The sequence below is a fragment of the Diplotaxodon limnothrissa genome, linkage group LG4 (genome assembly GCF_057381915.1).
Source record: "Diplotaxodon limnothrissa isolate DT_005_m linkage group LG4, D_limnothrissa_male_GT1.1, whole genome shotgun sequence".
Classification (NCBI taxonomy): Eukaryota; Metazoa; Chordata; class Actinopteri; order Cichliformes; family Cichlidae; genus Diplotaxodon; species Diplotaxodon limnothrissa.
Genome location: NC_140599.1, coordinates 18,749,867 through 18,766,796, shown reverse-complemented (window position 1 = coordinate 18,766,796; position 16,930 = coordinate 18,749,867). Strand labels below are relative to the sequence as shown.

The 16,930-nt window shown below is 42.6% G+C and overlaps 1 protein-coding gene across 1 annotated transcript; it reads left to right on the top strand.

The window, feature by feature from the left end:
• Nucleotides 1–839: 839 nt before the first annotated feature.
• Nucleotides 840–16,753, top strand: srebf1 (sterol regulatory element binding transcription factor 1). Its single transcript, XM_085351565.1, has 19 exons — nucleotides 840–1,173; nucleotides 3,990–4,535; nucleotides 5,914–6,089; nucleotides 6,206–6,343; nucleotides 6,454–6,672; nucleotides 6,796–6,910; nucleotides 7,172–7,329; nucleotides 9,723–9,939; nucleotides 10,054–10,238; nucleotides 10,406–10,667; nucleotides 10,903–11,069; nucleotides 11,329–11,497; nucleotides 11,625–11,733; nucleotides 11,980–12,089; nucleotides 12,922–13,054; nucleotides 13,205–13,370; nucleotides 14,165–14,380; nucleotides 15,012–15,123; nucleotides 15,879–16,753. The coding sequence occupies exons 1-19, from the start codon at nucleotides 1,068–1,070 to the stop codon at nucleotides 16,097–16,099; spliced, it is 3,525 nt and encodes a 1,174-aa protein (XP_085207691.1). The 5' UTR covers nucleotides 840–1,067; the 3' UTR covers nucleotides 16,100–16,753.
• Nucleotides 16,754–16,930: the final 177 nt, after the last annotated feature.

The window sequence follows — 16,930 nt, the reverse complement described above, 5'->3', positions numbered from 1 at the left end:
GGATACAACAAACAAACAAAAACACCCGCATTGCCTGTTTGTACGTTACTAATTATTATAGGAGAGGGAGAAAAAATGTAATGTAAACCACCATTACGAAGAGTTGCAGGAACTGTTTTTGTTAAAATACACGTGCTCATTTTTTTCCCTTCTGGCTACATGTAGTTGTGCAGTTTATTTTCCTCCTGCTGTTCCTGCTTCCATCATTCCAGGAGCGAAACACATGATGTAATCGCTAGACCCAAAGATGCAACGTCAGATCACCCCACTCTGATTCTGAGCTTCTCATTGGACGGTTTTACTGGTTCTACAGGAGGAGTCGCTAATTCGAGTCAAACAAGCTTGGCTGTCGCTAAGCGCACGCCCCACACGATTATAATTGGCTATTGGTGGCAAGCCCACAATAAACATGTCCATGCTGTATACAAAGAGAAAAAAATATATTTATTTATAATCAATATTATAAAAGATATTCAGAACTGTATTAAGCTGCTCTGGAATCATAACTTAACTCGTTTATGCTGTAGTTAGCTTTTTTTACATACCCATCAAATGTAACCATATAAATATTATCTAGCCACGGCATCACTTCTTCGATTACTGTAATTATTTGTTGTTTTTTGTACATTATCTGATTTTTGTGTATAAATTGTGTTAGATCGTGGCCGTATACTGCACATGCCCTCACTCATTTACTCAAACAATCAAAACAAGGCTGAGAAACAGGGACGTGGGAATCTAGTTCAAAGGAGGGTGATTGGCTGGGGCAACTGTCAATCATCATCGGTTGGATGGGTTTCTCTTGCTACCGCTGTAAGCAAGTTAGTAGTGAATGAGCGTCGGTGTTTGGCTTGGTTTGACAAGTTTCCCAGGATGATGATGGGGCTAGTTGTGAGCAGTTAGTTGACACAAAAGTTACAAAAATAAGAAAAGTTGCAGCTCGCGTTGCGCATGTGACGAAAGGACAGGGATCTTGGTCCTTTTGTCAAATGTAAGGACTCAGAAGTTTCCGATTTCGCCGACAGTCAGTCAAGTCTACACTGGAAAGCCCAGACACGACAGTAAAGATGAACAGCCTGTCTTTTGACGATCATTCGTTGGATAATCTGGATCCAACACTGTCGCTTAACGACCCCAGTGATATTGACACGGCCCTCCTAAGCGACATTGATGGTAAGAAAATATAATGGTTGCTGCTGGCTTAAAACAGTTGCTAAAACCGGTAACACCGTACGTGTTATCATTCCTTTTCGTATCTTTAAGTGTTCTGCATGTAATAATCACACTAACAACATCACTTACAACGACATTCGATACAAAGACATCTTTTAAATAAAAGCTTTTAAAAGCTGAGAGCTAGCTTTCATCATCCACTGTTAGCTACATGCTAACTATCAGTGAGCAAGTATATGGAGGCTAGCCGGAAGTGATATTTGGGATGTTTTGTTAGTAATTTATAACGATGATTCTTGCAATATCAGAAGTCGTCTGTGTGTCTTACTGTTCAATAGAAAAATAGAAGCGCATTTCATGAGGCGAATATGTGACACTAACGTACAGCTAGCTTCGTGTGCGCCCCGCCCCCAGCGTGCTCCATAGACCGGGGTTACTGTCGTTCATTCCTCTCTTTTTGGGTTCACAGAGCCTCACTTGACCGATTTGACAAATATTTATGTATTTATGTATGCCAAATTAATCGGTTGAAAACTAATCTAGCCATATGCTCTGTGGACGACTTTATTTGTTTTCTTGCGAATATAGTGCTATCCACGTGCCCGTTTTTGCAAAAAACAAACAGCATATATAGTATGATTCATATATAAAATTCGTGCAACAATTTAAGCCTTCAATCGAAATCACAAGAGTATTTCGAGCATTGTTAAGATTTGGAGTTTTCTGTCAGTCTTCTTAAATTGGCCAGTATGTGTTTTGTAATAGGAGGCGAAGTGTAAATAAGATAACACGCACTGCGTAAACAGTGTTCATATCCTGCGGCCGTGCTCTCCATCTCTCTGACTTTGACCGACAGTAACCCTCTGTGACACTGCTCGATGGTAACCTCACACTCATTGCCACAGGCAGCTCTCCCTCTCTTTTCCTGTCTTGGGCTGATCGGCATAGCAAGTCTCCGAGATGCGCTCTGATTGGCCAAGAGCGATCACCTCATACACAACACTGCTTCACAAATCCAGGCTGCTCGTTTTTTTTCTTTTTTTATACTGCAGTCACAACATGAACTCAGAATCACTTAACAGAGAAATTAAACGCGGTCAACTGTCCTTGTAAAAAATGCTGTGAAAATTATTTCAGTGTCTTATGTCTTTCAAGAGCACACTGCTTCCTAGAATAAAAAATGATTAGTGAACACGTGCCATCTCACTTTTTTCCATGTAAAGTTTTTTTTTTGTCAGTTTTAAATCTTTGTAATTAGCAAATCTTCTGGAAAAGATACATATTAAAATGTTTTATATCTTTTAGATCATGCTAATGAAAACCTACAAGTCCATATGTGCACGAGCACAAATTAAGATTAATAACTCATTAATAATATACCACTTGGATTCTTGGACCTACAGCTGCACGCACATGATCTGTATACCTGTACCTGGTATTTCTTGCTGTGTTTTCTAACGCAACAAGAGGCAGTCTTTCTTGTAAAGTGTGTTTTTTAAACTGCGTAAGACACCCCATCTCCTGCTGGGATATTTTAAAGTAGTTTTCTAGTAATTCTTTGAGTGTTAATGGAAAATGTGATGAAACAAAACAAAATTTAGTTTTTAGCAATTTTAAACTGCTGTAGTCATAAGTACATGTGATGTACTACATTTACAGTCATGTGAAAAGAATGGACTCTATAAAAGCAGAAGTTTTTCTGGTTCGCAGTACATGGGTTTGTGGAAGTCCCAAATTCACCTCACGGTCAGAGAAACCTCAAAAAAACACATGAGCTACATAATCTACAGCATATTAAATTTTAACATTAATGACAGTAAAGTTGGAAAGAGACTGAACACAAATATGGGTTGAAGTTTAAAAAGCACATGCAGGAGCAAAGTTGCAGCTAAACAAACCAGAACAGTTTTAGAGCAATAATTCATAATGCACAACATCACACAGCATATCTGTATAAACACCTAATATCAACTGTTAAGCATAGCGATGGAATGGTGATGACTTGGGGGTTGTGTTTGGAACAACCTGCATTGATTGAGTTGACATAAACTCCTCTGTATTTCAAAGTATTCTAGAGTTAAGTGTGAGGCCATCTGTCCGATGCTTGGCCGAAATTGTGTCATGCAACAGGACAATGCTCCCAAGCACAGCAGCAAATGTACAAGATAGTGGCTGAAAAAGGAAACAGTCAAGGTCTTGCAGTGACCCAGTTGAGGTCCAGACATCAACGCGGTAAGAAAATGCCGCGGGGAGACTTTAAAAGAGCTGTGCATGAACGAATGCCTGCAAAGGTCTGAACGAAACTTTTTTTACAGGACTGCATAAAGCCCCTTTAAAACCTTCTTTTTAATGCAACTTTGTTTGTTGCCATTTAGCTTTTTTTTTTTTTTTTTTTTTTTAAACCCAATACCAAAACACGCTTCAAGGTGATGCTCCTTTCTATTTGAGCATCACATTGGCCTTATCCATTTTTATGCATTCCCACTCTACACTGCAATTATATATTAATAATAATACTTAGATATATGATAACTTGCGTTTTTATTTTCTTTAGCATGACTGAAATTGTTGCCAGTGATGTTTGATCATAAACAGTCACAGCACATGTGGGTTGATTAATTGGTAATTAAAGTGCAGTTTGCTACTGAAATGGATAGTACGGTAATTCAATCTCTAAACAAGTTTTCTCGAGAAATTTACAGTTCCTATAGATTTGATCTTGGTCCATATTTAATTGTTTAAAGCTGGCAAATTGCTATAAATTTTCTACTTGAACAATAACATTCACAGTGGCTGTGATTTGTCTTCCTGTTTAGACATGCTCCAGCTCATCAGCAACCAGGACATGGAGTTTGGAGGACTCTTTGATGCCCCTCCATACACCACGGCTCCTCCCATACAAGAGATTCATGGTTTGACTCAGACCATCACCTCAGCTTCCCCCCCAACCACCACTACCACACCTCCATCTTCATCTTCCATCCTAAGCAGTAACCCCCATCTGGATGCACTGCTGGGCCCTCCTATTACTCGTAGCTCGTCCAGCCCAGACAAAGCCTTCCAGCCTCCCACCTTCCAGCAGTCTCCCCTGGCCCAGGTACCCAGCTCCACCCAGAGGCAGCAGCCGTCCTCCCCACAACAAGCTCAAAGCATCAGACAGACCCAAGTGGAGCAACCCCAACCAGTTCTCAGCCCGTCTGCTCCTTCCCAGGCAGCTTCACCTAATGGCTCCCCAGGACCAAACCCAGCATTCAGCTCAACGCCTCAGGCACTCTTCACCTCTCCTGCACCCCAGACTCCACCACAGACACAGACACAGCCTCAGGCCCGGACCAACTACAGCAGCCCAAACAGCTACACAGGTAAGCCCTCTCTGATGGTGATGATTGAGTCATAGATTATGTGCGAGTTAGATGGTAGGGGGTATCAAACTGTGCTTTAAAAATAAAACCTTTAAGGGAAAGGATGAAAATAAAACTGTGATGTTATTGTAGTGTGTTTCTTCACATAGAGACAAGTTCCTTGACTTTGCATGTCTGATGTTAGAATAGAATAGAATAGAATTCAACTTTATTGTCATTGCACATGCACAGGTACAGGGCAACGAAATGCAGTTGGATCTTTCTAATCCAGTTCTGTCTGCATCGTTGACCAGCAAGCTTCCTGCTGTCTTTAGCTTTTTACAACTTTCATTAACCTGGCTTAACCAGTTTATTTTGTTCTGTAATTTACAGTTAAAGTTCAAGGTTTTTGAACCTTTTTTTGCGCAGTGAAAATGACAAACCTCTTGTGTCAGGTATTCAGTGAGGGGGAAAAAATGGGTTATTAAGGAAAATGTTAATATCTCATTTTTGTCAATTGTGATTTGATTAAAATATGTGATGCTAACCTTTCAGTCGTTAGACTTCTTTTCAACAATACATGCACTGCTGTTTTGCCGACTTTTCAAATACAAACAAATGGAATCTCATAGAGATACATAACCTCATTTACCAGCGTTATTTTTCTCTAAAGGAAAAAAAGGGGAGAATGACAAATTGTCATCTGTGAAGGAAAAAAACTCCAAGTGTTTATTTATATTTCTGTTAAATGCTGAGGATGTTTTTAGTGGCTCACATAAAGCACATTTGTGTTAACCATGGAATCTAGCAGCTGATGCCCAGTGCCCTGCAAGTTTGCTGTTCACGTGCATCGCATTTATCAGGACACTAGGTCATTTAACCTCGCATGATTTCTAATTAATGTCGTAATCTCATAGACTTTGGTCAGCTGCGTAAGAGTTTGCAAGTGAAATGAAATTTATGTGTGTGGACAAGACGTGGAACATTGGTGGGTACACAGTAGACAGTCCACTGCATGTGCATATCTTTATCCATATCTCTTAAAGCTTGGTGGAGATAAGCGAAAGTAGCGGCCATATCATTTGGAGAGTATCGCATTTATAATGAGTCCATAGTTCACCTTTTGCCTACAAAGTCTTAAAACTAATGCAGTTTTGATGAAATTAAGAGTTCAGGTGTTTTTTACTTTTAAAGCTGGCGGTTCTTTTGGAAGCTTAAATGTTGAAATGGGTAGTGTGCTACTACACCGTTAAATGATCACGGAAATTTTAACACAAACCATCAAATACTTAACATATAAAAATGTTACTTTCAAGTTGGAATTGCTCGGATTTTACTTCAAATTTTTCCTGTGTGATTTAAGTCTTTTTGGCATCAATGTGTTGTTGTTTTTTTCTAGCTGGCAGTCCCAGCAGTGTGAGCACTCCTGCCACCAGTTTGTCATCCTCACCGCCGAGCATTCAGCCAGTGGCCATTCAGGCTCAGCTCCAAGGGCTGACAACTGCATCTCCTCTCCTGACCACGTCAACAAGCCCTCCGGTTCAAACTGTCGCAGCCCACGTACAGCAAGTACCTGTAAGTGTGTGAAGGTGTTCTCTGAGCGAGCCTGGATGGACTTAAAAACGAATGCACTGCAGTCCTCGTTTACGTAAATGAATTTTCGGTGCATCTATCTGCCCTGGTGTCCTCAGGTGTTGCTTCAGCCCCAGTTCATCAAGGCCGAGAGTCTACTGCTGACCACTTTGAAGCCTGACCCCTGCATGGTCACTACTGTAGCTTCTCCCACGTCCCTGGCCACCACCACCTCAGCACAGAGCACTTCGCTGCAGGTAGATGCACAATATGAACTCAAACCTAATACTGAAGTCACACAGTGCACCGCTGTCGAGTTTACACCCACGCTGTTAACCCTGGCACTTACATCATCCTGTTTTCTCAGGCATTCATGGGTGGGGGTACTTTCCTGACTACAGTGCCTGTCATGGTGGATGCTGAAAAGCTTCCCATCAACCGCATCGCTATCAGTGGTAAGCCGGCTGGCCAGCCACACAAAGGGGAGAAGCGCACCGCCCACAACGCTATTGAGAAGCGGTACCGCTCCTCCATCAATGACAAAATCATGGAGCTGAAAGACTTGGTGGCTGGCACTGATGCTAAAGTAAGAAGCACGTATTTACAAGCATCCCACGCTTTTTATGCCATTTTCTTTTTTTGTCCAGTTGTCTTTTTCATGAACAGCAGAGGTCTAATAATTCGGTTGGTCTTTTTCTTTCATTTCTAGCTCAATAAATCTGCAGTACTGAGGAAAGCCATCGACTACATCCGTTACCTGCAGCAGACTAACCAGAAGCTCAAACAAGAGAACATGGCTCTTAAAATGGCAGCCCAGAAAAACAGTATGTGCTTAAAATGCTCTTTTCTTTATTCGTCAACAGCCTCTTGGGATTTTATTTCAATTTCTTGAAAGTCAATCATTCCGGTAACCTTTAACAACAATGACTGCTGATTTTTTTTTTTTTTTTTTTTAATCCTGAAAAGACAAATATAAAATGAAATGAAGTGTATTGTAGGGTTTTCTTTTCTTTTGTACCCTTGATTGACCCTCTAACTACTCCCTTCATCATCTTTTTTTTTTTTTTTAAACCCCTTTTCTACAGAGTCTCTTAAGGACCTGGTTGCCATGGAGGTGGATGGACAGGCTGATGTGAAGAGCGAGCTGCCCACCCCGCCAGCCTCTGACGTGGGTTCCCCAACTTCCTTCTCTCACTGTGGCAGTGACTCAGAACCTGACAGTCCAATGGGAGAGGACACAAAGGTATGCAGAGCTCATTTAAACTAAACATTTGAGATGAGGGTTCGGGATAGAGATGCAAGGACAGATGGTTTGTTCCCATTAGGTTTGCGTTTGAATGAAAGTTAGGACTCTGTAAAATATATATTTGAAAAAATCTGAATTTGCAAATCATTCAAATCCTGCATTGACATGAAAATGATGCGAAGAAAACATTTCAAATTTTGAAAGTTTTCTTTCTTATTTTGAATTCGAGGCCAGCAAAAGCAAAGCGTTTAAAGACAAATGTAGATACACCGGCATGTTTCCCGCTGGTTTGCGTCACCTTTAAGCAGGCGCGAGGGAACCGTGGAGAACAGTTGCTGTAGTTCTGAAAGCACAATCTTTTTCTGTGCTTGCTTGATATAGGATTTCAGCTGCTCAGCAGTCTGAACATTTGGCACATTGTGAAAGGAAAAACACAACAACGGACGCCTCTGTGGGTGACAGCCCTGTCAGAATGCAGGCAGGTCAGTTTAGCTGCCAGACTCTCTGCAGATGGATGCATGCAATTTGGTAGTGTGCTGGCAAAGTGGCCAAGCCCTTCATTAAAAAAAAAAAAAAGACATTGTCTTGATAGTAGCATATGTTAGTGTTAATGGTGCCTTTTATAAGATGGGCAGCAGCTGTGAATAAATGTTTAGAATAGGTTTTTTTATGGATGCAGGGACACCAGCACAGCACTGGTTAGTGGACTCATTTGAGCCCATGCGGTGAATTGATGGGTTGGGAATGAAAATTAAGATACATTAAATTGTTGGAAGTATTTGTCCACACAGTTCTTCACACTGTGATGAATCCCCAACAGTTTTTTTTTCCATAGACTGCTTTAATGATTTGCATATTCTCAAAATAGAAAATGAGATATGGCTAACTGAAACTAGATAAAACCTGTTTTTGCTGTGCTTTGTTTATTCCTTTATGCATATGGTGCCATCTGTATGGGATTTCTTTTGTTTATTGGAACAACAAGCCTTGGTTACCTTTCACATTTGAATAGATACAGATACCTGTACCTGGGCTTTGGTACTGTTTTTTGGTATTTTACTCATTGTGACATAATAAATCCAAGATTTCTCTTACAAAAATAAGTCCAAACTTCTCACTTGAAACATTTTGTTATTTAATGCTTTGGTCGCTGTCTGGCAGTGAACACCGGGTTCGGACAGTCTCGGTCGTTGTGTCCTTGGGCAAGACACTTCACCTACCGCCTACTGGTGTTGGCCAGAGGGGCCGATGGCGCGACATGGCAGCCTCGCTTCTGTCAGTCTGCCCCAGGGCAGCTGTGGCTACAACTGTAGCTGCCTCCACCAGTGTGTGAATGTGAGAGTGAATGAATAGTGGTATTGTAAAGCACTTTAAGGGCCCCGAAAAGCGCTATATAAATGCAATCCATTATTATCATTATTATTATTATAACACATTTAATATTAATTCTAAGCTATAATTAGTTGCGATTATCTACCAATGCTTTGGATATACAATCTCACATGACGTGTATGTTTGCCGTAAACAGCACGCGAGTTAAAATTTCAAACAACACAGTGAAAAAAGTCCTGTTTTTTTTTGCGTGCAGCGTGTCCGACTTACTAATTAATTACCTGACGAAGATTTTTCATCATCGTCATCATCCATTGGTTCACACTCTTGTACACTGGTGACAGATGTGCTAAATTAAGCTGCAGTGATTGTGAATTTGGCTTTCGGGCTATCAGATCTGGTGCATTCTTCGAGCTGTGTTTTGTGTTTGACCAGGTGTTTCCTCAGATTAGATGCATTGCCGTTTCCAGCTTTGCATTTTGCACTACAAACGTGGGAGAGAACATTGTCTGTGCCGAGCTCTGAAAGTGTGAGCTCGCCTGAGTCTGTTTTTGGCTCGTCACACCGCCATTGCCTTGCGTGTGTGCTTGCCGGAGTGACGTCACGGCAGGAGTGACGTCACACGAACTCGGCCTATTTCTTCCTTTAACCCAAATGTGCTCTGGTGATAAAATTTGGCATCAGCTGATTTTTGTGAATTGGAGTTTGGTCGGTGCCATGGTGACGGCTTAAAGCACCTCACCTTGCTAAACTTCCTTCACAGGCGCTCCCATGAACAATCTAGGAAACTGTTGCCAACAGAAACCTTGACCACACTGCAACTGTCAGTCTTAATAGACACAAAAAAAAAATACAAACGTGATTCTTTTGGCTGCGAAAAAATTCTCCATGAACACCCATGATGCTTGACAGCTTGTGTACAGCGCTCAACTATTAATCAACCACTATAACACCTCAAAAATGTAATTACTCATACTTTTTGTCAGATTGATGTTGCTGCCTGAATTAATAAACTGAATAATCACAAATGTGTCCTTCTGGATTCTCTCGTGTGTCAGCCAAATATAGGCACGCCGGACCAGTCGACAGCAGGTGGCAGTGCCGTTGGCATGTTGGACCGTTCCCGTATGGCGTTGTGCGCCTTTACCTTTCTCTTCCTCTCCCTCAACCCTTTGGCTGCTCTGTTCTGTTCATCGGGTAGCAGCTCATCTGGAAATACTGAAGCTGTAAGCACCCATCACGCGGGCAGGACCGTCCTGGGTGTGGATGTCGCAGGTACAGAGTGGGGAAAATGCTGGGAGGGAGACAGATGGCAGTGATTCAAATTTCACATAATTAGCTCTCAATAAATAGATTTTCTTTGCAGTTAAATGACTCTGTTGTTTATAGCTGACTCATGGGGCTGGATGGATTGGATGCTCCCGACTATACTGGTGTGGTTACTGAACGGTATTCTGGTATCAGGAGTTCTAATACGGCTGTTGGTGTATGGAGAACCTGTAACCAGACCACATTCTGGATCATCCGTCTTGTTCTGGAGGCATCGCAAACAGGCTGACCTGGACCTGGCAAGAGTATGCTTCTTTTTTTCTTTTCAACGTGTGCCCAATTGACAAAGTGTACTGATCCACAAGGAGGAATTTGACCATATTTAAATCAGAAATCCTTCTGAACTCTCACAGAATCTATAAAGTGGCTCTTCGTCTGTTTTCTCTCACTATTTATCTTTTACACTTCACAGGGAGATTTTGCTCAAGCCAGTCACAACCTGTGGACTTGTCTGAAGGCTCTCGGTCGCCCCTTACCCACCTCCCAGTTGGACTTGGCCTGCGCAGCGCTCTGGTCTTTGCTAAGATTCTGCCTCCAGCGTCTATGGGTTGGCCGCTGGCTAGCTGCCAGGGCAGGAGGGCTGCGATCTGATCGCCCCCTGCAGGAGGATGCCTGCAAAAGCAGCCGTGATGCCGCCCTGGTTTACCACCGCTTGCACCAGCTTCACATGACAGGTTGGTCACCATAAGAGTCCTGCTTTTAGATCAGATCAGTGTGACACGCTGGACATTAGGAGGTGAATTGTCATTCATTTCAAAGCGACTCAGCAACATTTGAAGTAAGGTTTAAAAAGCATTGCAGTCTTTGCTGTGCAAAAAGATTCTGTCTAAAGATAAATTCCAGTTTAAATAATTTTTGTGAATATTTAAAAAAAAATTTTGTTTTCTTGTCTTCGATCTGTGCCTGCAGGTAAACTGAATGGCAGCCACCTCTCAGCAGTGCACATGTCTTTAAGTGCAGTGAACCTTGCAGAGTGTTCTGGCTCATGCCTGCCTGTGGCCTCGCTGGCTGAGATCTATGTTTCTGCGGCTCTACGAGTCAAAGCCAGTTTGCCGAGGGTTCTGCATTTCACCTCTGTGAGTCCCTGTTGTTTGCACAAGCATACGCGTCTTGCTCAGTCATTTATAAGCAGTGTTTTTACCCCGACTCTGTTTCTTTTGTGCTCACGTGATGTAACAACAACCAGTTTTGAGTTGACATTTTGTTTAATTTATCTTTCATGGTTAATAAACATTCACTGAGGTGATTAAAGATCCTGCGATCTGTCCTAACGTGTAATATTTTAAACTACACCGAACCAAAACCTTTTTTTTTTTTTTTTCCTTCTTTTGACAGCGTGTGTTCCTGAGCAGTGCTCGTCAAGCTTGCCTATCTTCCAGCGGCAGTGTCCCCCCAGCCATGCAGTGGCTTTGTCACCCACTAGGTCACCGCTTCTTCGTGGATGGGGACTGGGCTATTCGCAGCACCCCTAAAGAAAGCATCTACAGCCAAGCTGGCAACACTGGTCAGTGAAAGCAAAAGTTTGCACTCAGTCTATAACTGTGTTTTTACAATACCTAATTTGGAATCCTCTTGCCTACAATATGCAGGCACATTCTGATGTTTATATTTGTTATTGGTTTCCCTTGCAGTGGATCCTCTGGCTCAGGTGACTCAGGCATTTAGAGAACACCTCCTGGAAAAGGCTCTGTACTGTGTGGCCCAGCCTCGCGGAGAGAAAAATACAAGTCCGGGAGACGGGTGAGAAATCAAGACGGCCTTTCATATAATCGATTCTTGTAACTTTTGGTTCGTTTGCTTTTCTTGGCAACAAGTTACGGTTTACTTCTCATAGAGTCGCCAACATACAAAGAAAGGAATGAGGATAATAAACGCAGAATTAAATTTGGCATTTAAAAAGAAAACCCTTTTGTAGGTATGTTTTATTTTAACGATTTGTGGGGCAAAATAACCATTCAGTGTGTGTGCGTGTGTGTGTGTCCTCAGCGAGTATGCCGATGCCCTGGAATATCTCCAGCTGTTGATTAATGCTTCAGATGCGGCTGGTGCCACCTCACAGTCCTTTGCTATTGGGTCCAACATGGCAACTGTCACAGGTATGGCTATGGAAACTGTCGTTTCTGTTTGCGGTCTCATTTGTATTGAAAAGTAATCTTTGACAGTGTATCTTCAGCGCTAAAAACATTAGCGATCACTAATGGTACCGACTTTTTAATCTGGTTAAAATTTGCTTTTAGAAAAATCAGAACTTGCCTCTAAATGTTTCTGTTGCTTAAGTACATCAAGCAGTTACACTGTCTAGATGCGTACTCCTTACTTCACTGCTACTTATCTTTTTTGCAATAATTGCATTAGCCTTCTCTGCACACTGCTCTTTCTTTACTGCGCGTGCAGAATAAGAAGCTGTGTGACAAAGTTCATTTTTACACTACAGAGATCAAGTAGCTTGATTTCCCTTTGACTTCCATCCTCCCACCGCTTTCCTTTGTCCTTACTGATCACTGATCTGAGCGAGAGAGGGCTAGGTGAAAGGGAGGCATTCGCTAGATTGCTTCATCTATCTTCAGCACTGTCAAATTGGTGATCACCTTGAGAGGAAGGAGGGAGCGGGAGGGATGAGAGACTGTGCAGGGATTTTAATAGGAGACTTTTCTTGGCAGAGCCTCAGGTTACTCGCTACATGTTTTAGAAGTCTGTGTGTGTTGCCCTGTGTTAAATGGAGTACTTTTTCCCTGTGAGGGAGTCGTCAAAATCCTCCAGGGTAGAAACAGATTGATTCAGAGGTCAAAATGCAGACAGCAGCTGTCTGCACGGGTGCACTGCCATGCATGCTAAATGTGAAAGTGGACACTCTGGGATTTAAATATCTGCATGTTTGTTTCTGTCTGAGGGTGTCTCAGCTTTGACTGTTTTTCCTCTAATATCCAGGCTGTGACCCTCATTCTAAGTGGTGGTCCTCAATCACTGTGGTGATCATCAACTGGCTCCAAGGAGATGATGCCGCAGCAGAGAGACTGTATCCGACGGTTGAGCACCTGCCCCGCAGTCTGCAGAACGCAGAGTAAGTTAGACGTATAAAGATGTGAATTTGGAACTTTGCCCTGCAAATGCCAGGCTAAGGACACACACCCACCCACCCACCCTCTAACACTTACACCACTTTAACCTGTGTCCTTTGTCTGTTGCCCGCCCACCACTCTCTTTCTATCAGGAGTCTTCTGCCCAAAGCCTGTCTGAACACATTCAGGGCAGTGCGAGCTCTGCTGTCCAAGCCAGAAAACTGCCAATTGAGTCTGAGCTACAGTGACAAGGCCAGCGCCCTGCTCCGAGACAGCCTCAACCTGGGACCACACTGTCATAGCTCCAGTTTAGACAAGGTACGCACAAAGAAAGGCACAATCTCTTCCAGATTTGTGCACGTAAGTGATGTTTATTACACCTAGGAGGGACATTTCATTAAGGTGGCAACATCTGCACGAGGGGAAAAAAATGCACAAGAATACCTAAAGTGTCGGGAATAGTTACATAGTTATAAAGTGATTAAACGATGCACGCACACAGACACGTGCACCTTTGTCACAGTACAAAGCGACACACTTCACCAGACAGCGAATCCCTCGCAGCATCTCCACTCTGCGATGCTGCAGTGTCCTACCCTCTGGCACTCAGCAGATGGTGATGCTGGTGGATAGGTAGCTCACAGCGGTGTATGTGCATGGCCAGAGCTGCAGTGCATTGTAGTTGCATTGCATGTGTGTCTCAGCTGAGTGCAATGTACCTGCAGTGCAACACAGAGCTGGGCCACTCACAGCAGAACACACACTCGCGTAGGAGAGGTGGAAAATGTCCTTTAGCGTCGATTAGAGATGCATAACATAACGAAAAGTGACTGTTTTAATAATAGCAGCTGAAACTATTTGTAGATTAACATCCTGAGCAAAATGTGATGGATATTACTTATTTTTATAAACTGGAAGCGGTGTTGTATGACAAACATGCAAACATTTTTTTAGTCTAATTCTTGGTGTTTTTCAAAACATGACATATTCATCATACTTCAGTATCCAGTTCTGAGGTCAGTGGAGACTGGGGCTTTTTTTCTCCCTTTTCTTTTCATTTTTGTTTTTAAGTTGAGAATATTTGAGCACTAAAGCTAATTATTTCTCGCTAGGTTGTCCAGTTGCTGTTGTGCGATCTGCTGCTGGTTATGAGGACAAATGTCTGGCGTCTGCAGCAACAAGGGGCCACTCCCACGGGACAAGGCTCAGCGGGGACCAGCGGCCCTGCGGGCATTCAGCAGGCCTCTCCACCAGAGCTCGTGGGCTTTCAGCAAGACCTCAGCTCGCTACGCAAATTGGCACAGAGTTTCAGACCTGCGATGCGAAGAGTATGTAAAACCTTGTCACCACATTCTGTCTTTTAAGTTTTCTCTTTTGGTTTATCAAAGCTCTGTGCTGGGCCTAATATGAGGGAAGAGTTTGTGCTAAATCTGAAGTTTGTCTCAACTGAAAACTATTTCAGTAGTTGCATACAAAGACACTGGATCTGAGTGCAGCATGCTATCCAAACCAAAACATGCTAAGATGAATCTTAAGATGCTCTTTAATGAAAGTGTAAAACACAAATCTGCTGCATATGTATCGTGAATGAGTGAATTAAAAAGAATAGAATTTCTTCACTTAATAAAGGCACAGAGCAGCACATTGGAAATGGATACAAATATAATCCAGTGCACGTATTTGCAGGCAGTGCAGGGTATATATAGTTCTCTGTGAGGTTGGGAGGTGTTACAGCACACACACACACACACACACACACACACACACACACACACACACACACACACACACACACACACACATACCCTGAGGCAAGCGTTTAGCAGCATTGTTCACAAGACTTCAAAGTCTCTCAGAGGTAGAGCCGAGCATTATGTGTGAGTCATCATCACTCGCTGTCGTCCCTCCTCCTCCTCCTCTTCTCTCACCTCTCTCTCTTTGCACTCCATCCCTTTCCAGTTGTTTCTCCATGAAGCTACGGCCAGGCTGATGGCGGGGGCCAGTCCCACCCGCACACATCAGCTTCTGGATCGCTCACTGCGGCGCAGAGCAACACCCGGAGCCAAGACAGGTGTGTGTGTGTGTGTGTGTGTGTGTGTGTGTGTGTGTGTGTGTACAATATTACTGTGGATTTGATATTTCATTCAGTCTGCACTGGTGATTCTGTTTTAATAACTCCTGTTGATATTTTTAATTTGGTGAAGTAACAGAGAAAGCTCTGAATATTTATGTCACTCAGTCCTTATCTAATCCGTCTGCTTTGAAAATGTATTTCTTTATTAAGTCTAGTCAAAAAAGGGCCAGCATTTAATAAGTGCAGCTTCTACATTCTGTGGATGTGATGCTTTTTCTTGACTTATTTTTTATTAAACTAAGTATATATCTGTTTGAGACATTCGGAGATCCTCCTGAATTGCTAGAAAACAATTTCTTTACATTATTTTCTAAGGTTCTTTAGAATACTTGATAAATGGATAAACAGGTGAAATCCAATATATTTTAATATATTTTACACTAAAAGCAATCTATGGATTGTTAGACTCAATTACTTTAGTTTTTTTTTTTTTTTAGTATTTGCTTTATTTACCATTCATTTAGCTTGTTTTGTGGCAGACAGAGAAGCTGGGACATGCTGTTGATTTGTCATTGTGTTTATAAGTGATGGTGGGAGGCTTTTTGGAGAAGGGCAGGCCATTTCAGTTTTCGTTATAAATCAGATCAGTGATTAAACTCTGTTTGGCTGTTGCTGGTTAACGACATCAAAAAGATCACCCGAAATTCCACAGTAACTAACTGTTTTTGTTTTTGTGTGTTGTGTGTGTGCAGAGGAGTGTGAGATGCGGCCTGGCCAGCGGGAGCAGGCGGAGGCTGTGATGCTGGCGTGCCGCTACCTTCCTCCGTCCTTTCTTTCGGCTCCGGGCCAAAGGGTGGGCATGCTGGCCGACGCTGCCCGCACCCTGGAGAAGCTGGGAGACAAGAGGACCCTCCACGACTGCCAGCAAATGATCATAAAACTGGGCAGCGGCACCACTGTCACCAACAGCTAGAGGGGGGTGGGTGCTGAGAGACACGCATGGACGTTGTGTACATATATATATATATATATATATATATAAAAACATCTGTAACATATAAAGTCACACAGACAGAAGACAAAACCATACAGTCTCTCTTTGGTGAGCAGCTATCGAACAGATTTGTACAGATTCATATCAAACTGGATTTTCTTCATGCGTTGTCCCTCCCATCACCCCAGTCAAACAACAAAACACTTGTCGAGTTCGCACTCTTGTTGCTGCGGATTATTTTAAAAAACGATTTTCCTCTTGTCAAAATAAAAAAATAAAAAGGATCCCTTGGTGAGAATGTGTTGCAGTGCCACAGTTTGCCCACAAAGAGGAGCTGTCGTGTCCTAATGGAAACTGGAGAAGGTGAGAAGTATGAAAGAGGTTTTTGCCCTGCGTTTACTGGCGTATCCCCACTCGCCCCACTTTTCTTTCGTTCTTTTTTTTTTCCCGATTAGCGGAGAGCTTAGTGGGCTGGAGTGGCGGGCTGCTCTGATTGGTTGCAGAATGAGGCATCTGTGTTTTTGTGGGAGAAAAACGAGAACTTGTATTGGTCTGAGCGCGTGGGCTTGTGTGGTGGGAAAGCACTAAACCGTAACTGTCGAGGTAAATAAAAAAACAAACAAAAAAAAAACACAACAACAACAAAAAAAATCATGCCTCACAAGCTGAGCCCCGTTTCTCTATCTGCACTAAGCCTGTGAGGCTGATTTCAGTGAGATAAGTAATATTATGGCTTTATGAGGTTATTTTCATAGAGGTCGCGTTTTGTTTGTTTTTTCCTTCTTGTTTTGCTGTGTACATATTTTAATA

Excerpts from the sequence above, each read along its gene's own strand:
- srebf1 (XM_085351565.1), top strand. The coding sequence starts at position 1,068 with ATGAACAGCCTGTCTTTTGACGATCATTCGTTGGATAATCTGGATCCA. Across the intron at positions 4,536-5,913 it reads CAGCCCAAACAGCTACACAG|CTGGCAGTCCCAGCAGTGTG; the intron begins GTAAGCCCTCTC and ends GTTTTTTTCTAG. Across the intron at positions 11,734-11,979 it reads AATACAAGTCCGGGAGACGG|CGAGTATGCCGATGCCCTGG; the intron begins GTGAGAAATCAA and ends GTGTGTCCTCAG.